General features: G+C 45.4%; 4 protein-coding genes across 4 annotated transcripts; 2 read left to right on the top strand and 2 right to left on the bottom strand.

The window, feature by feature from the left end:
* Nucleotides 1–672: 672 nt before the first annotated feature.
* Nucleotides 673–2,613, bottom strand: H6S33_005820 (uncharacterized protein; the record flags this gene model as incomplete). Its single annotated transcript, XM_044837208.1, has 1 exon — nucleotides 673–2,613. One exon carries the CDS (start codon nucleotides 2,611–2,613, stop codon nucleotides 673–675), a length of 1,941 nt encoding a protein of 646 aa, XP_044699129.1.
* Nucleotides 2,614–10,053: 7,440 nt separating this feature from the next.
* Nucleotides 10,054–11,229, bottom strand: H6S33_005819 (uncharacterized protein; the record flags this gene model as incomplete). Its single annotated transcript, XM_044837207.1, has 3 exons — nucleotides 10,054–10,131; nucleotides 10,213–10,653; nucleotides 10,711–11,229. The coding sequence occupies 3 exons, from the start codon at nucleotides 11,227–11,229 to the stop codon at nucleotides 10,054–10,056; spliced, it is 1,038 nt and encodes a 345-aa protein (XP_044699128.1).
* A 226-nt stretch (nucleotides 11,230–11,455) lies between these two features.
* On the top strand, nucleotides 11,456–14,785 carry H6S33_005818 (uncharacterized protein; the record flags this gene model as incomplete). The annotated part of the gene is made up of 9 exons (XM_044837206.1): nucleotides 11,456–11,783; nucleotides 11,988–12,023; nucleotides 12,179–12,297; nucleotides 12,612–12,665; nucleotides 12,819–12,838; nucleotides 13,006–13,076; nucleotides 13,550–13,755; nucleotides 14,345–14,485; nucleotides 14,684–14,785. The coding sequence occupies 9 exons, from the start codon at nucleotides 11,456–11,458 to the stop codon at nucleotides 14,783–14,785; spliced, it is 1,077 nt and encodes a 358-aa protein (XP_044699127.1).
* A 5,636-nt stretch (nucleotides 14,786–20,421) lies between these two features.
* H6S33_005817 (uncharacterized protein) lies at nucleotides 20,422–21,985 on the top strand (the record flags this gene model as incomplete). Its single annotated transcript, XM_044837205.1, has 3 exons — nucleotides 20,422–20,595; nucleotides 20,724–21,005; nucleotides 21,053–21,985. The coding sequence occupies 3 exons, from the start codon at nucleotides 20,422–20,424 to the stop codon at nucleotides 21,983–21,985; spliced, it is 1,389 nt and encodes a 462-aa protein (XP_044699126.1).
* Nucleotides 21,986–24,555: the final 2,570 nt, after the last annotated feature.

Raw genomic sequence — 24,555 nt, 5'->3', positions numbered from 1 at the left:
TGCAGATTATTCAAAGATTCTATCGCTAGAACTCAATAATCTTTAAGGGCTCTGCTACCGATAAGAACTTGATTTTTCTTTCTGATGAAGACTGAGGAGAACCGGACTGAAGGGCGAGAATGAACCTGAGTACTTATACTCCGAAGGCCTCTATTCTCTGCTCCTAACTCCTTACTAAGTTCCGGTGGGCCTTTTCTTAGTACCGGAAACAACTCCACCGCTACCCCGCTTTTCTCTAAGCGTCAGCAGGTGTTTCCGATACTCAAGGCAACCAACCTTAGTCAAAGCCTTTGTAACACCTGCAGCCTTGGTTGCCACACAACCGAGGACCTGCATGAATGAGCTGCCGCTCAGGTGTAAGCTTAATCATTGCTGTAGAGCTTTCGCTTATTGTAGACTTCCCTAGCATAGTCCCTGCCCTTCGGCGGACTTACGATGCTCAGAGGATACAGGAGATCACCGGGCAATCAGAGCTTCACTCTGGCCGGTCTTCTAGTCACTGGCGAGGCATAGACTCGTCAGTCTTTGCTCCCATGAATAGATCCCCTTCCTAGCGCCCGGAATGTAGTTACTCTAACAGCTGGTAGCTAACCACACTGCTGGTACTTGCATATCACCGTGCAACTGGCTTCTAACAATAACTCTCAGCATGTAACCGGGCCCTGTGTGTACTCATACACCAGACAGTTGAAATGGCTCCGTTACAGTCTTTCCCTTAAGCGTACTGTGAGGTAGCCTGTTTTTGAGGTAGACAGCTGTTGCGTATGCTTCTCCCCATAACGACTTAGGATGGTCCATGATCATGCACCTGACCATTGTGGTTACCGTCCTGTTGAATCGTTCTGCAACTCCATTAGATTCAGGAGTGTATGGGGGAGTCTGTTCATGAACTATTCCTTGTGAATCGAAGTAGTTCGTTATGTCCTTGTTGATGTATTCACCACCACCATCCGTTCTGAATCTCAGTATTGTTGTGCTATACTGTTTTTCGATCCTTGTAACGTAGTCCTTGATGGCCTTCTTTGCGTCTTCTTTCTGTTTCAGGAGATATATCCATGCGAAGCGGGTGTAATCATCGATGAAGGACATATAGTACTGAGCTTTCCCTTGTGACTGTATACTGAACTTTCCAGATAGATCTGAGTGGATTAGTTCGAATGGTCGTTTGGATCTAGTACTAATTGGTGCAGGTTTCTTATGTACGCTTTTTGATAGTGCACATTGACTGCAGTGGAAACTTTCTGGTTTAGGAGGCAGCCTTTGAATGTCGTGATACAAGTTTTCTAGTGTCGCAGGGTGGCCTAACGCTTGATGCCATTCATCGTAAGAGGTCAAACGAACTGTATTGCTAACTACTTGTACATTCCAAAGTCCCTTTTCCAATTTTGCCCAAATTATTCCTTTCTTTTCTTTTGTAACCAACTTGCTTCCTCCTCCTGACTCCGTTCTAAATCCCTTTTTGTCGAGCACGGTTTCGGAGACCAATCCCACATTTCCCAAGGTTGGGACCAACAGCACATCGGTGAGGAGTATGGAAGATCTACTTCCATCGGGAAGGTGGCAGCTGAAACTAGCGCTTCCCATTCCGGTGACAGCGTGGTTGGTTCCATCAGCTGTTCGGACGTTGCCGGTGTGAGGTCGGATGTCGATGAGTTGGTCTTGGAAGGGTGTGACGTGAGAGGTCGCTCCAGAATCAAGGATCCAAGTAAGGGGTTGGGAGTTGTTGTGGCGTACCATACAGATAGTGGTTGTAGAGTCATTTACTACAACCGATGCCGAGTTGTCCTTTCTCCTTCCCTTTCTGTTCTTGTTCTGTTCTTTGAGCTTTCTGCATTCCGTGTACTCGTGGCCTTTGTAAGGCTGTCCCCTTTTCTTGCACCAGGTGCATTCCTTGTCGCTTGTGGTACTCCTGGTATGGAGTACCTTGTTCCCTGTTTGAGGGGCTACCTCATCCAGGTTCTGTAGTCGTTGGCGTACGTCTTCGTAGGTAACATCCTGTTTGGTTTGGATGTTGTCGACGACGTTGCTCATCGATTTGGGTAGCGAACTTAGGAGGAATGCCGCCATGGCTTCGTTGGATTTGGTGAGGGGTAGGAGAGCCTGAGCGAGTTTGTGGTCTGCGCTTTGGCATCTGGACTTGAGAGTATTCCAGTTCGCATCGAAGGTCGCGAGATGCTCGGTCAGTGATCCGCCTTCTTGCATCTTCGTGTCTAGGACGCGGCTGAGGAGGGTGATCGTGGTGTTGGGTGAGACACGATCGTAGAGGTCTTTGAGCGCCTTCCATGCGTAGAATGCATTTTCGGCGGAGACGACTGTTGGTTGTATTTCTTCGCATACAGCAGAGATGAGAAGGCTGTGCATTTGTTTACGAGCCTTCTTTATCTCGGTTTTGCTGAGTTCGGTGTCATTCTCGTCAGGGTTCTCGATGCTCAACGCTTCCCACCAGTCTACAGCGTCGAACGTTATCCTCCAGGCACTCGCCCAAGTTTGGTAGTTGGATTGCCCTTGTAGTTTAGGGAGTCCATCAAACTTGAGACGAATGTTACTGGTAGCTGTTGTCTCTGAGGGTTTAATCTCAGCAGCCTTGGATGACGATTCTCCTTCTGAAGGCATGATGTTGTTGGAAGTGTTGTTGAGTTAAGCGAGGTGGCGATGGTGTAGTGCGGATTCTATTTGGCAGAACCCGGGCTCATAACCTGTGAATTGGAGTGTGGGAGAATAGACGACTTGAGGAGGGTTTGAACACGTGACCTTTGTGAGGAATATGTTTATAGTGCAAAGAAGATACTATTGCGCCGCTGAGTTCCAGCGACAACTATGGGAGTTTGTTGCTCCTTATATACAGATAGTTCTTAGTACCACGTGATCCCCTGATTACATAATCCTAGCACTAAGCCTCCTTGTTCCAACTATGAGTCATCCCTTATACATGAGTAATTACCATACATAACCGATGTCGCAATGCCATATTTTTACAAAATATACTTCAGAGGCCGCACTATATACTCTCTTTTCATTTTATAGTTCAAGTTCTTCTCATCATTGGGGTTGGTGTTAAGTGCAGGCGTTGTTTCCTCACTTTTCCCCGTGGGTGTACCATCCATGGCCTCATCTCCATCCGGAGGAAGTATATGTTATAGCCAAGAGTTGTCCTGAGGTCCTCGCGCGAGGCAAGGACACATAGCTAGAGCCCTCGATCGAGGCTCCTTATTCTTTTGGACCACTGTCCTTGTATGTTATTGAGTACATGTTCTCGAGGCAGGACACAAGAGCGCCCGTCCTCGTGGACCACACTACCTCAGACGTTGAGCGGACTCCCCATTAATTAATCAATTGTCGAGCAATCCTGTTCAATGTCTTTAACTCAGTACTAATAGTATATATTGCGTCTAGGAGTTGTATAAGTCTTAGCTTATGCATATGCGACATATTATGGCAACTGGGTGGTGGTCGACTTTATACCATCCGCACAATTGGTGGGACCCATTGCGCATTTTATAGAATCCAATTGAGCGGGTTGCGCAGTTGAATCTTCGCAGGAGGGCGCAGGGGGTGCAGGATGCGCAGCCGAGTCGATCAGGGCCACCCCCCCGAGCCTAACAACTCGCGGAGTTTTTACTCCAGACTACAGAGGGGAAATTGGTTAAATTCCCAATTACGGTACTACAGCCCCTTGATAACCCTGCCCATCCCGTATCACTCTATATAATTCTGGACTAGGGCATATGCTAATAATTTTAAACAACCTTTTAAGAACATAAAGGGTTATTACAGCCTTATTTATGACTTACAAAATACCTACACATACATGGCTTATCGGAGGCTTATATAGGACACAGGGTCATTATATGGCCGTGGATACACTAATACACCTGATATCACTCGACCAAACCACTTACAGATACCTAGAGATCCTTTTTGTGGAAAAAGTCCCCAGGATATCCCCGGGGGCGTATAAGGGCCCGTTTGGCTGTTTTGGAGGTATCGAAACCCCCTTTAGTAACTGCTCCGCTAGGCAAGGGATAACAGAGATTTTTCAAAACGGAGTTTAGGTTTATTTGGCCTGCCAAACACCTGTTGAGATTTTGACTGTTAAGGTTGATTTTTTGGTGGGGTTTGGGGTTGTGATGGCTGGAACAGCGAAACGGAGCTGTTTCAACACCCTGATAGAGTTACAAAATTGGTTGTCCAAACACAAAATCTTTTGGCAAAACGGAGTTTCGAAGAAAATCAAACGGAGTTATGTGGTTGCCATATAAACCCATCTCCTATAACTCCGTTTCGACTGGCGGCCAAACGGGCCCTAAGGTCCCAGTTATCTTTACCTACCCTCGCAGGCAGGATTATTATTCTATCTACTCTAAAGTCGCTGTGCCATGGGTATATATATATATATATATCAATGCTCAATTCATGAGATCATGCATGATCAAAGTCACCGGAACTCAAGACGGTCTATACTTTTCCAAGTGGGCATTTATAGTAAGCAGTTAAACTCCCTGACCGCGCGGGAGACGATTTGCTGATTTATATTGAGTAAAGCTATTTGATATGGTATATTTGATGGTACTAAGGTCTCCAGAACTAGTAAGATCTAGAAGCAGGTGGGTGGTTGTGCTAGCTAGGCATCCCCGCTAGTTATATACCTATATGTAATAATGAATGCTACCTACGTTTACTTCTCATTATAGAATACATCAATGGGACGGATATATGTATATGTTCGAGAATAATTTAAACCCTTTTTCCAAGTTGGGCGTTGACAATCAACTACCGAGTGATATACTGTGACGGAGATTCCTCGTAACAATAAAACCTTGAGTTCGCATCAGTCTAGAGAAAACCCGTTCAACACAGTTATCTGTTATATGAGAACTTTGCAACTATCTTCGATCAGCTGGTTCTGATAATTTTATAGGGCCTTTGTCGTACGGTCTAATAATAACACATATGGAGACGTCAGGGAGGTTTTTTTTTTTTTTTTGTTTAATTCATTAATTGCATGAGACGTCAGGGAGTGACAATAATATAAAATACAGAATTCACATATACAGTTTAATTTGGCTCACGAGGCGAGTTGCCTCATGATCAATACCTTGTGGTCCCTGGTTCTGTTTAATTCAAGGGAAAGGATTCACGATAACTTCGACGTTCGAGGAGTTTCGAGGCTTAGAAATCAGAGGGAAGAACATCTCCCAGAATTGTTCTTGAGAGTACGGAGCTTGGTTCTATTCACCTCCCCTTCTGTTTTTAAAGTTTTCTAGAGTTCCCGCCACAAAGCAAAAGTCTGGGCGTCCTAGAAAATCCTGAGTGGCTATAGGAGTGTGGCATATATGATGAGTTGAGCCGGATTAATGAGTAAGGGCTGCAATATGTAGAGGTTAACACTGATCAACCACTAGATCTATAGATATAGAGTTTTGTACTGATTGTGGTGGAGCATAGTGACAAGCATAATTCAAGTACCGTTTCATCGGTACTGATGTTGGTTGCCCATAACTTCTCTTAAGCTTTTACAGAATTTGGCAGGAGAATATTAATATGAGTATTGTACATTCCTAAACTAATATATTACTAACTGCTAGCCTAAACTATACCACGAGCTACCTATGTCAAAACTTGAGCTCTGCGAACCTCAATTCTCACTATAGTTCTAATTGAGAAGGTCTACAAATCTTGCGGTCTAGTCTAACTTGAGGTAGCTCACAACCCAAATACGTGGCTGGGACTTGAAAACATGCTCGAGAATTTTATGCCGATCTTGCATTAAGAGGCCGCTGTATACGATCATGACCAGGAGACAGATTAGTCCACAGATTCTGTTTTCACATATGGAGTCTTGTCGAGACCGTCTATCCTGTGGTTACAAGTTACAAAATAACTTTGTCAGATGTAATGTTTGTAATTGCTCAACCGCTTCCAGCGGACAAATGTTTGAGAACTGCATGACTGTAATGATCAATCTAGGGTCACAATAACATGGTTACGTGGCCTAATGGTTAAGGCGCTGGTTTTCGGCATAGCTATTCACCAGAGATTGGGGGTTCGAGTCCTCCCGTGATCGATAAATACAATGTTTCTTTTATTTGATATTCTACCGCTATGTCTACAGCTATCGGGGTTCCAGGTACTACTATTATTGCATAAGAGCTATGTTTTTTACTAAGGGAACACAGTAACATGTTAGAGCGCGTTTGGGGGAAGTGTGGTTTAGAAACTACGTTAAGCGGAAGTCTTGTTAGCACATTGCTAATTGAGAAATATTAAAATAGAGTTTTAGTCTGCCAAACACGAGCTCAGTTAGGTGAATTTTGTTATAGGTTTTGGTGGGGGATGCGCATTGCAATGAGAAAAAATAGGTCTGGCCCAGTTTTTCAGAACTCAGTTATGGTAACGAGATTTCCTTAACAAAGTGGCTTGCCAAACAGGCTGATTTTGAGATAACAGAGTTTTGGTGAAAGTGTGTTGCATAACGGCATTTGGGGGTCTTAACCTCCGTTTAGGTGGTTGCCAAACGCGCCCTTAACAGTTAGAATTACAATTATGTATCTATGAATTTTCCAAACCAAATTCAAACAATCCTTGTCACAATTACTAGAATACTCGCTAATACACATGTGGATACATATACCTGTATTAGTAAACCTAATTTACGCTTACAATTTCCATCGAGTGACTAACCATGAACAAGGTGTCAATGATAGGAAATAAATCTCACAACAACCATTCATTACTAAGGTGATATTTAGCTAGTAAGAAAATTTAATTAATGCAGAATATTTATAAGGGACCCCATGATATTACAGCGAAAGCTTGCTAAAGGGTACCTTCTATAAGGGTAATCGCTCTATAGGGGTAGCACTTCTCGGCCCTTTTTGCCCGGCTTTCAGCACTGACTCCCTTTATATAAGGGTAATCTCTCTATAACGGTACCAAATTCCGGTCCCGAGCGTACCCTTATAGAAACCTTTCGCTGTACTAGGTACCGTCCGTGTGTAAGTAAATATTTTAGGTCTTCTCGTGTTGCAATTAATATAAGAACATGTGGGGGATAACGTAATAGCGAGTTTATATCCACTCTACCAGACATGTAAATGCATCTTTTAATGCATCTTTTTTTTCGGTGGGGTAATGCATCTTTTTTTAGTATGGGTAAACTCGTCCAAAAGTCGTACTTTAAATGTGTTACTTTTAATATGCGTGGAAATGCATCAATAATAGATCAAACAATGAATTATTTAATGCATCATTTAATGCATCAATTGATGCATTAAATTGATGCATTAAAGTACGCATTAAATTGATACATTAAAGTACGCATTTACCTGTTGCCCATAGCGGTAATAAAAACAAAAAGTGAGCGTTGGGGGATTTGAACTGGAGCCAATCTCTCAACTACTCAATGTCCTATCTACTATGCCATAGGTGAGGATGCTATCTTATCATTTGTAGAATTAATGGATGGAGGTTGATGGGGAAAGTACATTACAATGTCGTTGATTGATCGTCTAAAATGAATACTAAAGTCGTATGTGGTCCAAAAGTGTAAAATAAGGACCCATAAATCGTTCATTAATCGTTTTAAAATAATTTCTAAATTATCTCGTGTGTAAATGTATCAAATAATATATCAGGTGATGCATTTACAACTAATATCAATAATCTACTCAACTCAACTTGTGGTTCTCACTCGCTTCAATCTTCGATTACCAATCATTGGCCATCACTCGGTGATTCGACAGTATAATTCCGATCCGTTTAGGATCAACAGGGTCTTGGATACGATCAAAGTTACATGTCACTTTGGAATGTTTCTATTCAGCTAAAGTTACGCGAATTTGGGGTTAGCTCAGTATACATTAATACTAATTCGTCTCGTTAGCTGCAATTGGAAGGGCGAGTGATTTAATGTGATTATTAGTGACAAACCAATTTTCTTCCGAATCGTACCATTTTAACCATCATAAAAAACAAAAAGAGAAAAAAAGAAAAACAAATTATTGAGTTTCTATAAAAGTCTCTCCGAGCATCATGATTCAGAATTGATGATCATCTGCTAAAACCCGGGTATTGAAGCGATGATCATGAATGACCTTTGCGGCTACAGCGCATAAATCTGGTTAATTTGCGAATATGTATCTTGGTAATGTTGCGGGGTGCTCACTACACGTGAACGACATACCTACATACATTATTTATAAGGCTGTAAGTAAGGGAGCCTTACATATACATAGAGTAGAAGACCCAGTGAAGATTAAGGTCATGTAGGCAACATGGATGGTATTTTGTCTCATGCATCCCTAAAAGGGGGCTAGGATCCTGGATCCCGGCAATGTGATCCGCAGGGGCTATCCACTGCATTGGTGGGGGCATTTTACTCGAGGACGGGCCGTCCCGTAGCCGCCGCCGGCACCTCGGCCCCAGTTTCTATGTATTGCGATTTGAGGGGAACTGTAAGCTAACAAGGAAGGTGGGTTTATCTACAGCATGTACAGTGCATGTTCCAGCATCGATTATCAATAAAATCTTCATGTCGCATAGGTGCCAACAAGATTTGAAGGCTTTCCCGAGAGCCTGAAATCATTTTACCTGTTCAAGCCCCCACAATTAATTAATGCAAGGGTGCTACAGATCGATGTTTAAAGGCTCGGGTCGAAGCAAAGGCGTTAATTACTTTAGGTACGTAGAGTACGTACTTAGCTACATGAAGTATGTAGAGTACATGTACCCTATTGTCACAAGTACATGTACGGTACATGGTGCTCTACTTCAGGGGTGGAGAAAAGTCTGTCTCCAAGACGGCATTCTTGGCACCTTTCTAGCTAGGAATAGAGTTGCTTACCCCTACAAAGTACCCCGTACGTAACTGCTGCACCCTGGATCATCTTTGCACTAGCACTCCATGTACTAATTCTAATTGCCAAAGAAACGCTCGAGGCCTAGACACGAGTACCTAATAGAAACTCACATACTCGCTCGGTCCGATATCCCTGGACAATACTCTAGAGAGCTATACTCATGGGTGTAAATACCCGCGAGTTCGAAGGGATTCGACTACATATAAGACTTCGGCTGCAAAAGGACCTACAAAGTGGGAAGGAACATCACCAGCCAATTCAACTGACCATGACCAAGTCGCCTCCCCGCTTCCGATATTGGCCATTGCCGCGTATACGTATCTTGCTCAAGGTGAAAGGTTCAGAGGCAAGAAGACCCACGGAACCACTAGAATGTATACATCTCTAGGCAATGCTATGTGCATGTATACTGGCTATATTCAAGACGGAAAATCAATTCTCTATTGGAAGCCAATAAGCTTATTGCATGAATCGAGCGGCGCGTGACCTAAATAGCAATCGATACTCTTTTGATCTCTGCGCTTTGCTAGCCAATGCCGGCTATCAGGAGTAATGGGAAGACAATCGAATGCTTCGATGCATGATCACATAGTTATGCTTACAGGGTGTACTACGCCAGCCTCAGGATCGATGTTATCGTCCCATATCTGTGCGCCTGTCTTTGCCTTGATGGGGGCCCATCGATATGGTTTAAGCGACGGTAGGTAATATTTATAGGCTTAGATTGCTTCCTCCACTACCCGCATGTCTTTGTTCAGCTCATCTTTGATTGAAATCTGCGGGTATCACAAGTTGTCAAAAGCTTCCGAGATATGCAAAAACAGTGGGGTTGTTATCAATATCCTCCCAGAAAGGTGAGTTTAATGGGCTCGACCATTGGATCCGACTACTTGTACAGTTCTTGTCAACGAGACTTTCTTTCTATGTTCGTGATAACGGCGTACAGATGACGTGGATGAGACAAGAGAGAAGTGATAACGTGTTACCAGTATTGTTAGGCAAGGGTTGCCTGAGTCATGTACCTCCAACTAATTTTGATACAGGTTTCTCAATGGTAAGCTAGGTCCAGCCAATACTCTGTTTTTTTATAAATTCCCATGGAACGGGTAATAAACAGCAAGAACGATGCCTGTTCTGTGCCCCCTAAAAATTCCAGATAAGAGCTCCATCATTTTGCAATACGTTGACACACAACTCAACTAGTCCTAGTCTTGATGAAGTCAATATGCACCCGTGAGAAGATCCGGTCATTAGAACCTCCTTTGAATAATTCCTATATTGGAGGCTCGCAGCATTTCTAAGGCAAAGTATATGCTCAATCAAAATTGCCAGCCATCCCTACTGCTTCTCTTACATTGCCTTCACCGTTCCAGCCTTGCTCCCTGGATCTTAACTCTCTCTGTTTTCTTAGCCCCTCTTCTCGCTTCCTTGCTTTCCTTATCTCTTTATCTTCGTAGCCTTCGCTCTTTCCGGTGCCACTACTAAATAATGTTTCCCCAATTTTTGTAGTGAATGCATCAATTCTTCGCTGGTTCTCTTTGAACCTGAGGTTGCAAACCTTGAGCAAGGTTTTTAAGTATATGTCGTCAACTAGCTTTCTTATCTGTCCATTGGAACTTTCAATTACGCCGATGATCGAATCCATAATGAGGCCATTGCAGCGTATCGCAACCATGGGGAATGAGGATGCCTTAAGACCGGGATTCATTATTCCTGACTCACGAAAGCCCACTGACAGGGCCGCCGTGAGAATTTCATTGGCTGTTTTAAGGTCGGCAGTCTGGATGTGAAGGATCTTTTGAAAGCTTGATTAGTGTATTGCTTTGACAATGCGAAATTCCCCTCCACATACCATTGGCTCAAACTTCAGATGCACAAAACGGGTGGTAGATGAGATATCGAAATCTACTACATCACCCATTCCTAGCTCTACAGGCTCGCATAGCCCTCCCTCATCGCTAGCAGTGTCTGTAACTGCTTTATCCTTTTCACCTCTGAAAAGCATTTCGGCAATTTCTCGATTACTTCTCTTTTCCACGTCGCTCACGGGATCATGAGAGACGAATAACCATTTCCCGCCCTCTCCCTTTCCCCCCATTCCGGCCTGGCCGGCTCTATTTCCTCGATCATCCCCTTGTAATTCCTGAGAGTCAATTGGTTCTGTGCTCTTCTTCACACCCTCAAAAAAGACGCTGATTCTGCCGCTACAGCTACTTGTTGTAAACACCCGATCATGTTGATTTAATTGGTTAATTAGTGAGAGAATTTGAACATCGATTGATCCCTTGGGGGATGCATCAGGAGCTGTAGAGGCAATCTCAACTAGTATTCGAGATTTGTTGACCGCGAAGCGGGCTTCTGGCGATGACATTTTTTCGAGTATATTTCTGAAGGAAAGCGGGGACAAGGGTGGTGGAAGTTAGTTTTGATTCGGATTATAGCATCTGATAAGATAAGATCATGGCAGAAAATTGTGATGACATCATTTCAGGGGTAACCTCGTCTACCAGATGAAGCAGACCTTTTCCCCAGGTCACAACCACAAACCAGCTCTCAAGCATACATACACCCACAACATCAAGTCACAACATTCGAAAATGCCACCACGCAAGACCAAATCTGACGCCAAATCTGTTTATTCGGATGAAATGATAGATAAATCTACACGACGGCGCCAGCCAGCCCGCAGGGCCACGGGAAAAAAGAGTCCCTACTTCGAAAGCTCATCGCCTGAGCCGCAGGAGTCCGCGAACGCGAAACCGAAAAAGAGAGATAGAAGCCCAATTGATACGGCTTCCTCACCAGGTTCTACCAAAAAAATGAAAAGGCCAGAAGAGGTTTTTATACCTATGAGACAAGCTAGCCCTGGGGACATCGAGTACCATGCACATAAGATTCATCCCAATACTTTGGATTTTTTGAAGGGTTTGTTTCATCTTCCTACCATGTCCTTGACAGCTCTTTGAGGATCTACTTGCCTTCTGGGTTGTGGGAAGAACTTAAGTAGTCTACTCATGTCTCCAGATTTATAGTGCCGACATGCTGGTGCACTGTACTCCAATCATTATAAATCCGAGCATGAGTGGGAGTGCCATCGTCAGCTGCTGATTTGGAGACTGGTAACTGTAGCTCTAGCAAAGAACAATGATCGCGCATGGTTTAACGGTATGGCTCTACATCTTCTCATAATGTAATGGCAATTATTTTATTATCAATTTCTTCTCTTGGGCTGTATTCATCTTGGTCTATTCACTCTTGATACATCCCACATAATATACGCTTCAATAGGAGAATAAGAAACTCAAGTATTACCGTTACAGAAAATAGCGGCCTGTTCAAGGGCGCCAAATCCGATTTCGAATCGTTTATTGAAATTTTGAGCAAGTCAATTATTGCTGAAGTGGATGATACAATTCCGGAACTACCACTAAAAGATTTGGTAGGCCTCCTTGATCCTGATATATTAATCGAAGTTCTACTTTTACTTCTTTTCAGCCTCAATTACTTGCTTTCCCCAGTCGATTGATCGACCTACCCCAAATCACTAGGCTTCTTACCAGGCCTGGGACTTCCCTTCTGACGGTATCGACTTTCCTAATTCCGTATCTACGTACGCTGTATCTCACATGATATTGTGGTATCAGTATTGAGAAACACCCCAAAATAGTTCTGTCGATTTGGCGCCCGAATACCAAACCCTGTGCAGTATCCTTTATTTATGTTGAGCTGACGAAAATCGGCGTGATGGAACAGATCTTTCGGATCCATAGAGATATCCGATTCAGTAACGATCGAACGCCTTACAAGGTACGTGTCTACCAGTTAGGTTTTATAAAAGACATTTCTTAACATGTAGTGTTTGCCTTGCTCCGTTTATCAATGCTCTGTGCACATGTTACCATTGGCAACCTTGAATTGCCAGAAATGCATTTGCTAACCGTCCGATTGTTAAAAAAAAAGACCCATTTCTCTGCTGCATGGTAATGATACCATTCAATCGTTACTTTTTGTCCCCCAATGCGTTCGAATACGACGTGGCTCGCTCGATCCACTCAATTACGGCTATTGATGAATCCGGAAGAGCTCACTGGGTGTTGGAAAGATGGAGATGAGGATGGAATATTTCTAATATATCGCCCTAATGCAGGTCGCGGACGGGCAAAAAGGGCCCTTACGCATGCTATTTCTTGTCATTACAGCCCGGAAACTCATTCGTAGGTATGTGGCGATCGTTTGTTGTCAAACTCTATTGAGCGATTTTTCCGTTTTTTTTTTTTTTTTTTCGTGCGCTTCAGCGCTTGCGCCCAAGTCAATTGTCCACGATCCTTGATCTCACCGATTCTTGCCTCGACCAGGATCGTAGACTGGTCTGAAGCAAGTAACACGACTTTCTTTGTTTTTTCCTCTTTGCATGTTCGTGTGCCATGGCTCTTCGAAGGTATACTGGCCAGGCCATATCAGTGTTTCCTTCGACGACCATGTGGTAAAATGGGCCATTGATTGTCCACGTCGCCTTTTTGAAATTTTTATTCCAGGCACGATTTAAGTGAACTGGTGTTTTTTCTTTTTTTATTTTCCCCAAAATTCTTGACACCTTTAACATTGGCTTCCTTGTCGACGGCTTCTCTTCGGTTAGATTAGCGATTATCGGCAAGGAAATTCAAAGCTAACTGGAATGCACAATTACGCAGGAGGTGGTCTCTATCACACTGAAGCCCAACCGCTCAACTTACTACGACGTAACGTTGATAAAAATCCTCGACAGATTAAGAGCATACTTGCTGGGGGGGAGTTGGCCAAAGAGTTTTTTGGTGTCCAAGCGGGTGGTAACAAGCAAAAAGCCGTCCAAGCGTTTGTGGAGCGAAATAAGGAGGACGCCTTGAAAACCGCACCAAAGGTAAGATTTTTTTCTTATGAACTCAGTCACCCGTTGGTTGTCTTTCAAACCTTTCCTTCTGCTGTGCCCTCTTTTCCTTTTCTTTCTTTTCCTTTTCCCTCCGGCTCTCTGGATTTAGATCCATAAGAGATCTACGGTGCATTCGGTTCGTCATTTCTCTTTTGACGACGAAATTTTCCCGAAAATAACAGAGATACTATTGGTTCTTGGTCCCGGAGAAAATTTTGCATCTGGTCTTCCTGACCATATCTTCGGATCAGCTTGTCTAGTCTGGAAAGGGTATCCTGTACCCTGCTATTCCCTTGATACCCCACAAGCCATTGCATCTCATAGTAGTTCCCATTGCAATGTTTATCGTGTCTTGCTCCTTGGGCGGTTTATTCCTTGATATTCTGCGGTGTGAATACTACCATGTATGCGTGTCGCCTTTTTGCCCATATTACCCGCTTCTCGTATTTTCGTAAGCCGCTCAAGATGTTTTGTCCCTTCAGCTTTATTTTTCCAGTCGATATTTCTCCTCTTGTGGTCTGCATAACAGTAGGTGGTACATTATTGATAAAGACTTTGCTGAATCGGACTCGTCTTCCAGAATTACCCGAAGGATCATAAAGAGATTGAATTGCTGAGACTTAGGAGCTATACGCTTGGGAAACGGTTAAGCGACGAAGAAGTTACTGGAGATGATGTTGTTCAGAGAATAACCAGAATTTTCAAAAACATGGAGCCCTTCGTAAGTCATTTTTTTTTTCTTCTTTCTCATAAGGGGTCTCGAGCTTCTCGCCTTGTCGTTTTATTTTTTGCCGTTCTTTTTTCTAATGTTCCATGGTGGTCTTGTGCATCATCATCCCCGTGGTACATAAGAACTCTTTACTTTTTATTTTGTTTCGGCAGGCAACTAAATGACAGCTGTCTGTGTACCCCTGTGTAGATCAGTTATCTCAACAGCGTCGTCATGCCGGACATTAATGCGGAATCTTCGAATGGGGAAGATGCTGTTGCTAGCGGGGAAGAGGATAGTGGTGGTAACTAGAGTAGTAGACGTGGGTACGATTGCGGTTATCGGACAAGGTTGCATCGGGTACTGCCGGACGCGAAAGCCAGTCGGGATACGCACGGACATCGACCGGATTTTCTGGAGGCTCGGACCAAGATGCTGCTGTCACGGAAATCTGACGTTCCTCGGTCATCCCGGTCTTTTGCCATATGATTTTCTTTTCATGTTTACTTTGTCTCGACAAATATTCTTTTTTGGAACTAGGCCCAAGAGCCCTTTCGATTATTTCGAGGGTGTAGGAAAACCTGCTTGCAGCCAGGATATATCGTTAAGCAATGATATCGGCTTTTGTAACTTTTATTTTTATTTGTTCTGGACATTCGAGATTCCCTACCTGTTTCGCCCTCCAGTGCTGGCGACAAAACTGAGTAATGGAGCAGGATATATATGGACGGCATCGCCCGTTTTTCATTATTCTTTGTCGTATGATCCAGTGACTTATTCGGCATGCAGTGGTGTGCTATGCAGCACAGAGCTTGAGTAGATTGAAATCTCATCTGCATTGGTTCTCCGATGTGATAGGTATTGAGGACTCATGTCCTTAACCCAAGTAGGTTGTCGGTAGAGTACGGCACTGTATGTAGAGTAATTTGCACGGGGCGGCCCGTCACCGAATACAGCGATGGGGAAAATTATTGTAGAAGTATGGTAAGAGTCCTATTGGCCAGGGCAGCCACCTAAACCCTGTTTTTAGACCCCTGTTTCTACAATAATTTTCCCCATCGCTGTAGGAAGTTTTGTGGCACAAGCCGCTGACGGGGTCGAGCATTTTGAGAGTTTCTGTCATGATTGGCTAGATGAGGATCTCAAATTGAATACCGAGGAAGCCGCGGCAATACCCAGTTATTGGATGAAAGTTGCAGCGCAACATTCGCTCGCTTGAAGTGGGGTTGGGCTACTAAGCCGGCCCAACACCCGTACGGTCGCCTAGCACGTTTAGAGGCTGAGGTCACTTGCCTGATTTGATGGGTTTCGTTTCTGCAGATGATTGAAACGCGGGGAGCCTGCAGGTGGAAGGTTTTGCCAGAATGTTCGATAGCTCAGCTGGGAACGGGAATCGGTTGCTCACCCGTTCGCCTTCCTTGGACCTAGGCTGACAATTGGTTACTCGTTATTCAGGGTCCTGATCCTCTCTGACTTAGCAACAACCAGACGCACAAGAGCCAGAGACTGAATTTCAGGCAAAGAAAGATGCATGTATGTCTTTTCACACCTATCGATTGACCGAATTCTTACCAAGCAGGTGTGCAATTCCTACATGACACACATATGGGTCGGGATTTGAGGAGATATCGACTATGTTGGTACGCGCGTGTAAGCAGCACTACATGTCCCTATATGTACTTAAGTACATATTCCTCTACATGTACATGTAGTCATATAACTACTGTAGATCTGTAGAGTAACGTTAGCAATGAATCTACATGTAGCTTTTGGTGTTTAGGAGCTCGATATAATGGCGCAAGACACAAGGAAGGCTAATGGGCCATGACGACGTCTCATGAGCAGGTAGGTGCTCCATATACGTGCGTTCATTACCTACAAGTACTCAGTTACTACATTGCTGTATTGCCCTTATTCGACTTGTATTACTATTCTTTGCCTTTCCCGTGATATATTGTAGACCTGTATGTACTTCGAGTGCGTAGTAGTAGTACTCTCTTTACATGAGCAGAGTCCATTGAGTTAAAAGTATGTGCATATGTCCACATGACTGGTGACATCAATGGCTCAAACCTTTTGCCCTTAGTTTCGGAAGTGCAAGATCGTTATGATCGCACAAAGCCCGGGAGCATGTGCATTCCGTCTGCACGTTGATGAACAACGCACATCACGACCTCCAACCTCCAACCACCGTGGTTAAGGACCGCGGTAAGCCTAACGATATGTACCTACCTACATACCTACAGTACACACTCACTCTACAAGCGGCTGCTCAATAGAGTTAATCATTCGAATCATCGACAGTGACGTCGGTATACCCCCGTGCAATTTTCTTATGTTTGTATTCTCGTGCTGGATCCATGAACCCCCTCCCAAACACGTTCGACCCGCATCTCCGGGTGTAATTGCCTGGCCAACCGTGTACCTTGCCCTGAGTACTACTACTATACTACATACATCTCCCCATGCCAACCCCTCCCAACAACCGGATTGCCTACCTGAGTTGCGATAAGCAGGCCCAATGGTTATATATCTTAGGAAATCTATGACGCCTGCACTCCCCTGTGCCTCCGTCTCGGGAGTGTAAGGGTCTCAACCATTGTTTTTGAACCATCGACTCGTAACCTTTTCTTCTCTTTACTCCTTTAGAAAGAAGAAATAGTTGTCTGCATGTTTCACGACTTGCAATTGCTATTTTACTTACTTACGTCCTACAAGTCAGCTACATGATGTACTTACTTGCGGATATATCCACCACCACCATCACCAGCCCTGGCACCTGCTTTTATCTGGATGCAAGCTCTCCTTTCCGCGCTCAATCATGTCGCCTCAATATATATGCAGGTCTTTGAGAGCAGAGCAATGGCAATCACGTATGTAGGCTGTGAGCTGTGGTCGAACTCTGATTCCTCAATTGTAGTTTCCCATTCTACGGGAGAAGACTGGTGTGCAGTTGTCCCCAAAGATCAGTCATGGTGCTTGCTTTCGTGTCCGGCCGGCCCTAGTCCTTTCTTTTTCCTTCTCGAGTATGCCTGGGGATGAACTGTCTCACTTCCCTGAACTTGACTTTGATCCACAAACCCACCAACTTGGAGCCTGTATCAGGCACGTAGCTTGCCATCTCCCCCCTCACCTTCCTTTCCCTCTGCCCCGACGTCTTCACTCCATCCTCACCCCTTTCTCTTTCTTGGTGGGTGCGTCGAGCTTCTCTTTATCGTCCCTCACTCTCGCATCAGCTGGTTCCCCCCGCGCTTTAATCAATAGAATTTTTTTCATTTTTACATTCACCTTCTACTTCCGATCTGATCGTGAGTTGCCAATAGGCCAGGCCAGGGAGGACCTTCTGTCCAGCCAGCCGGCAAGGATTGATCGAGCCTTCACTCGGCGCGCTGTACATGCACCAGTGTTTACACAGCTATCAACCCACCCCCGTTGGTCGGTCCGCAGCATGTATGTTGACCATCTACCCGCCCGCCGAGTGCCATCATAGCCTCGTCTTAAGCGACTAAGGGTTCAGAAAGTACAGCCAATTCCTAGGTCCAAAACATCATACATCTTTTTGCCTACATACGTACATCCATCCATCCATACAGGCACAATCCGCTCGTACGGGGTTTTTGTGTCCGGTCAACATATTTTTTCTTCTTCTTTCTTGACTGTTGTTTACTCTACCAGTCGACAATTTATTGTAGCCATAGGTAGGAGGGGATTTTCTGTCTAACATAGCAGAATCAGACGAAAGTCATCCCGGCACCAGCCAAGTACTACGGGGGGAAGGTCGGATTCCATTGGCGTGCATTGTGTTGTGTTAGTGGTGTCGTCCCTTTATTTGCAATCCCGTTTCTGCAACACTGCATAGTATCACTATTGCCCCCATAGGATATCTATCATTTGTTTTATCGTTTTATTGTTATTCCGTTTTTACTGTTCCGTTTATTCTATTACTTTATTGTTCTTGCTGGCCGGCCGTTGACGTTTCCAGAACAGAAGAGTGCCATACGTTGTTCGGTTTTCTCCTGTTGCTGCTGCTGCTGCTGCTACTGGTTTTGCTGGCTGTGATTATTGCTGTGGTTGTGGTTGTGGTTGTTTTTGTTACCTTGGTAGTCTTCTGGAGTGAAGTGCATATCATAGAGAGTGGGAGAGTGGGAGAGAGTGAGAGAGGTCACCCCCGTCATCTGTCGTGCCGTGATCAGGTCACATATCACCTACCTCCATCGCTGGGAAAAGTCATTGCGAGGATCCTTAAACGGACAAGCCAACCAATACTCACACAGTGGTGGGGGCAAGGATTGGTTTAGCGCTATTAATGCTTGGGGAGGACAAGACAGCTGCAGTGTTAGGAACGTAAGTAGTGAAGCCTCAAGATTACGCCAGCGAAGGACAACACCGGTACCTGGCCATTCCTGAATTTTTACAGTGCTGTTCCTGTCCACTCACCTCCGAGAGTGGTTCCAATTTTCCTTTTTTCATCACCCTTAAACCTCTTCTACTCCCGTCGTCGTGGTGATCTCAGTCAGTTAGGAGAACACCGGCAGGTTTTGGAAGGATAATCCAAGCGCGGTGGGGAGAGGCTCTTTGGTCCCTGCAACTGCACATCTACCGGGTCTACCTATTTTGTTACGCCGGCGGACTCCAAACTTCCCCACCACTACTACCATTACTACCATACCACTACTCTGCTCTACTAACAGTTGTTACTATTATACTACTACCTCCCCTTGTCCTTCCCCCCTCTTGCGCGCCGCTACCCGCCCCAAAAGTCGCACCCCTCCCCATCTTACTCTTACTTACGTCTGTACCGCTATCAACAACCCAAAATCCACTCCCCCCCCCTTCTTCCCCTCCCCCTCCATTTCCCCACCACCTGCCTAACAGGCAATTGTTGATTGATTTTTTTTATATATATATTTTTTTACACATTCAGCTAAATAGAAGAGGAGGAGGAGGAGGACGAGAGACAATTCGAAACAAGTCTCGAATCACCATTGACCGCTTTCTTACCCCCGATTCGAGTCGAGTCTCACATAATTATAACGGAAGCCGCTGGAGTTGATCCGTCCCATCTGCACGCGGCTGTCTCTCCTGCAATCCACCCGCTGCACCCTGACAGCCCGCTCTTCCCGCTCTCCAGGGAAAAAAAAAAAAAAAAAAAAAAAAAAAAGGTGATTGATTTGATACTTAAGGCTTCTCGTCTGTCCCGGGACTCCGGTTCCAGCGTCATCCCATCATCGTCTCCGGGATTCTCTGACCCGCCAGCCAGCCAACAGTAGGAGGAGCGTCAGCCAGACCAAGAACCAGAACCAGAAGAGAGGAACAGGAAGAAGAAGAAGCCTACACCACCATCACGGGTTCAATACTGTGGTTTCTCCTCTTCCCTTCCCCTTCTCCGATAGATAGTACATACGCCCCCATCACCTATATACATTGCCTTATTTTTACCTTGTTGATTGACATTTGCCTTGTTGATTAACATTAAGCACCCGCCCTTCCCTCCTTCCCTCCTTCCATCTACCCATACGCCCATTACCCTATCCACCCACACCCACAACCACCCACACCATAGATACTCACTCACTCACTCACTCATTCACTCACTCACCACACTTACCGGTGCATATCATCATTACCACCGCCACTACTACCAACGCCTAGCACCCGTGCCCCACCCTCCAATCCAGCCTCCACCACCACCACCATCACCACACCCCCTCCTCCCTCCTTTTTTTTCTTCTGACGGGAACCAACGGGCCCTTACATTCCCGCACCGAGATCAGCTGCCTCTCCCACCCCCCCACCCCCGCTCCCCTCCACGCGGCTCCTCTGGTTCGTCAGGTTTCACAGACATTCTATAGCGTCCTGCATGCCATGCTCCCGCAAAACAGGGCTTGACCTTCCTTTAAACTCGCTGCATCCCATCTTCGCTCAGCCACCTCCCCTCAGAGCTTCAAATGTCCTGGAATCCCCCGCCCAGCGGCAACAATCCCCATCCAAACGAGTGGTCGCCAGAAGAAGACCGTGAAAATCTCGGTGGACAATCGTCTGAAGAAGAAGACACCCCCGAGAACTACCACCGAAGACAGCAACGATACTCGGAACAATCAGCATCAGTATCAGGATCACCTGTAAGTCCATTCCAGTTACAATCTCACTCAACCTCAACCTCAATTCAATTCACATCTGCACAGCACCCACCCCCCTCCCCCCCCCCCCCCCCCCCCAAAATCTCCATTCGCCTACTAATAACGTACAGAGTGTCCACCACCCTCATCTCCAGCAACATCCTCTCCACCCCCAGCAACACCATCCCCAACACCAACACCAACAACACCATCCTCATCATCCTCGACAGTCTCCCCCGCCTCCCCCTCCCCCGCCTCAATCACACCAAGTGGGCGACCACAACCCAGATCAAAACATGTCATACGCCGAGATGTATCCGTACAGGATACCCCCACATCAATTGGCGGGATTTCAGCAACCAGCCCCCCGTCAAAGGACGGCAATTGCATGCAGATATTGCCGAAGACGCAAGGTAAATGCTCACCTTCCATTTCAGTTTTAAATGCTAACATGTTTAAGATTCGCTGTTCTGGCTTCGAATCCTCCCCAGATGGTAGATGCGCCAACTGCCTGCGATTCAACCAGGAGTGCGTTTTTACGCCAGTCTCCTCACAGGCTCAGGCGTTTGTACCTGCCCATGCAGCGTTCGGTCGCGGTGCGCCTGGTAGGTCAACTCAACAGATGTTATACGGGGCACACGGCCAGCCACTCCCCGCAAGTTACCTACCGCCTCCCCCTCCTCCACCTCCAATGGATTTTCACCCGCCGCAACAGTACCCGCGCCCATCCAGCCCTACTGGATCTAACCGTCATCCCCCTCCGCCGGTGTACAATCATCCGTACGATGAGCGAATGCCTATACATGATGCAGCACCAACAGAGCGCAACAGGACTCTGGAATTACACCCACCGCTTCTACCGCCTCCTGTATCTGGTAATCCAGGCCAATCGCATTCCCACCCGAGGCGTGGATCCGCAGGTGATTATCCAAATCGCTACGGCCGGAATGACCCGCCCTCCCCTTCGTCCCATCTTGTATCGCCTCATCCCGCGTATTCCCCACCACCAGCGACTGGACCGCCGTCAACCTATCAAGGTCAAAATTACGGCCAGGGCCCACCGCCATCAATCCCGGGGAACTACTATCCGCAGGCGCAAAGCTCTGGCTCAAACCCGAGCCAGCAGCGACCTAGGTCACCTGTAGGATACCATTCCCCGGGTGATCGCTCAAGCGGCTCGCCGCATCCGTTCCACCCACCGATGCAGTACCCGCCGAGACCCACGTCCTCAGGTCCTAACCCAAGCAACCCGAGCAACCATCCCATTCCTTCAATGCAGATGTCCAATCTGATCGACCCAGGACCCCAGTCGCAAATCACGAATCGGAACAATCAACGGTCTGCCGCGGATGGGGACATGTTGGATAAACTCAGGCCGAGGTCAGGGCTTTGATCCATGTGCATAAATCCTGGGCTGGGGTTGATTTGATCTCTAGGGCTCATACGTAAAACCGTCGACACAAATCTGCCAAACGAACAGCACATGTTGGATTATGTCTCGAGCGTCGGCAAATCAAATCGTTGTTTATTAATTATGCATAATCTCATTTTCTTTTCCTTTTTGAATTTTTCACGTTTTGTAACGAATCTTTCAAAAAAAAAAAAAAAGCAGGCCGCACTTGTGTAGGAACCCACCGACTTCGGCACTCCTAATCAACATGTGAATTGAAAGACTACTTCGTTTTTTGCTTATAGTTTGTTTCAGTTTTATCTTTTTTACACGGGCTGTTGATTTCTGGTGGCTTTTTTTCGTCGTCTCTTCTCATGTTTTCAATTGGCTTTCCCGATTTGCATTTCCCTTCGCGATAATGCCAGTATTTACATAGAACGAGATTTGGAATCCTTTTATCGAAGGGTAGCATCAGTTTTACGTTGGTGGTTTTTTTTATACGTGTTTTCCTTTTATCCTTGCTCATTTAGCCCGTAGTTGATTCCGAACTTTCTTTACCCTCATTACTCAGATGTTTATATATTCTCTCTGTACAGTCTTTTATTCTGTCTTTTCCGTCCTTTGATAGCTTGATATCACCACATTCTTTTATTTTGGGGGCTTCGCAAAAATTTCGTGATAATTACTGCATAATGGTTTCCCCTCTATCATGGGATCTCTGGATAGCCCACTTTGAAAGGCAAAGGGTGTTTATCGTTATTTACTTTTGTTTACGATCAAACGTAGCTAGTTTTGTTAGCGCTTCGCGGAATCGGTCAATGTCCAAAAGACCTTTTTTTTTCTTCTTTTTTTTTACATTTGGTACGGTAGTATCGTCTGATGAGAGGGCATGACGAATTTGATTTGAATAAAAGTGAGAAACATGCACGTACGGCAGTAACGTGGTACGAATGTAGTTGGACTGGTCAAAACCTTTCGGCAGCTAGGTTCATTGGTTGTTTGGCACTTGAGTAAGGCAAAGATCAGACGAAAAAAAATATATATAAAACATAAAATCATAAAATAAAGGGATGGGCGTTGCAATGTTAAAGGGAGAAATAGCCCTATTAGGGTTTCGATTGACGTGACATGAAGCTAGTTACCATTGAGTCAAAAAAAAAAAAAAAAAAAAAAGGAAAAGGAAAAGGGAAAAGGAAAAGGAAACAGCAGGAAACAGCAGGAAACAGGAAATTCACGGAAGGGACAAACAGAAAAGGAAAATCCGCATGAAATGCATGCAACAGACCAAGCCTGCGGTAGGCTGTATGTTTATTTCAACAAATAATTAAGAGCAATCGCTAAGCTAAATTCCCAAAGTGCGCTCTCTTTCGTCCGTAACTTGGGCAGAGGAGAGAGGGGGATGCAGAAAGAGGAGACGAAAGAAAGAAATGTTTCGCAAACCTGCATCATGACCAATCAAATTTCGGATGCGCGCTCTCACTACACAAAGCAGAGCAGTACCTGAAGTACAAGTACATATCTACATAAGGTACACAGACATCACTCCATGTAACTGACGTCTTCTCGGTCAGACCAGCCCTCCCTCCCATCCCAGAACGCACCCCACTGGGCGTACATATGGGTTACGTTGCAGCTGTTCCATTTCGTCTTCCCGCCGCTAGTTAAAGAAAAAACCCATGCTCGTTCGTTCGTCTGTCTATCTGTCTATCTGTCTGCCTGCCTCTCCTGCATCCCGCCTCCTCTCCACCGCCCCCGCTTGCCTTATGATGGCCGGTGTGTAGCACTCACATGGCCCTCTCTAATCTTCCCAGGCTGGTGGAAACGTCGAATTGCAAACACGGGTACGCTCGACATCACCGTACGACACGATAGTCCCAAGGGAGGTCTTGTGATGACGATCATTATCGTTGTCACAATTGCCGCTTCTGGGGTTCTTGAGGGGGAGACTCCATTCACCCTGTCAAAGTTGTACGGGTCCAGATCTTGGATTGTAATGCAATCATCCAGAGTTGGCCGGCGCTGACGGAATAGGAGTACAATTCGTATGATTGCAAAGACATAGAGCGGGGTTAGCGCAACGGTTATGATTAAAGGTGTGCTACATAACCGAGCAAGGCATTAATTATTGGTATCAAAAAAAAATTCCTGGAGAAATAGAGGGGGTCCGATAACACAATAATCACAGGAAAGCGGGCAAAGGAGATCTCCCCCCTTGATGTAGCACCAGCCGAATATTGATGATCGCATGATCGGAGCCACCCGGCAGTCATGTTAGAGCCATCATCGAGTGACTTTGGACTAGGCTGAGGAATATGGCCACAACCCAAGTCTACTGCACACGCCATCACTCGGACAGGTTATGTTTCGATAACAACCGCATATTGATTGATTGATTACTTCATTAATTATATACATAACAACCGCATAGACAGCTACCAGAGCCAAGAAAATTGACAGGTTTCGAGAGAATTGAAACACCCTCGGAACGAAGAAGAATTACTATGACCCAACAGAAGAGGCTGTCTGCGTTGGAAAGGCGAGTATGGTCGTGGGTCAATTTACTCACCAGGAGC

This window comes from Morchella sextelata (assembly GCF_020137385.1).
Source record: "Morchella sextelata strain SCLS chromosome Unknown scls_2, whole genome shotgun sequence".
Lineage (NCBI taxonomy): Eukaryota > Fungi > Ascomycota > Pezizomycetes > Pezizales > Morchellaceae > Morchella > Morchella sextelata.
The sequence above is the reverse complement of the archived record's forward strand: the minus strand, read 5'-3'. Positions and strand labels throughout refer to the sequence as shown.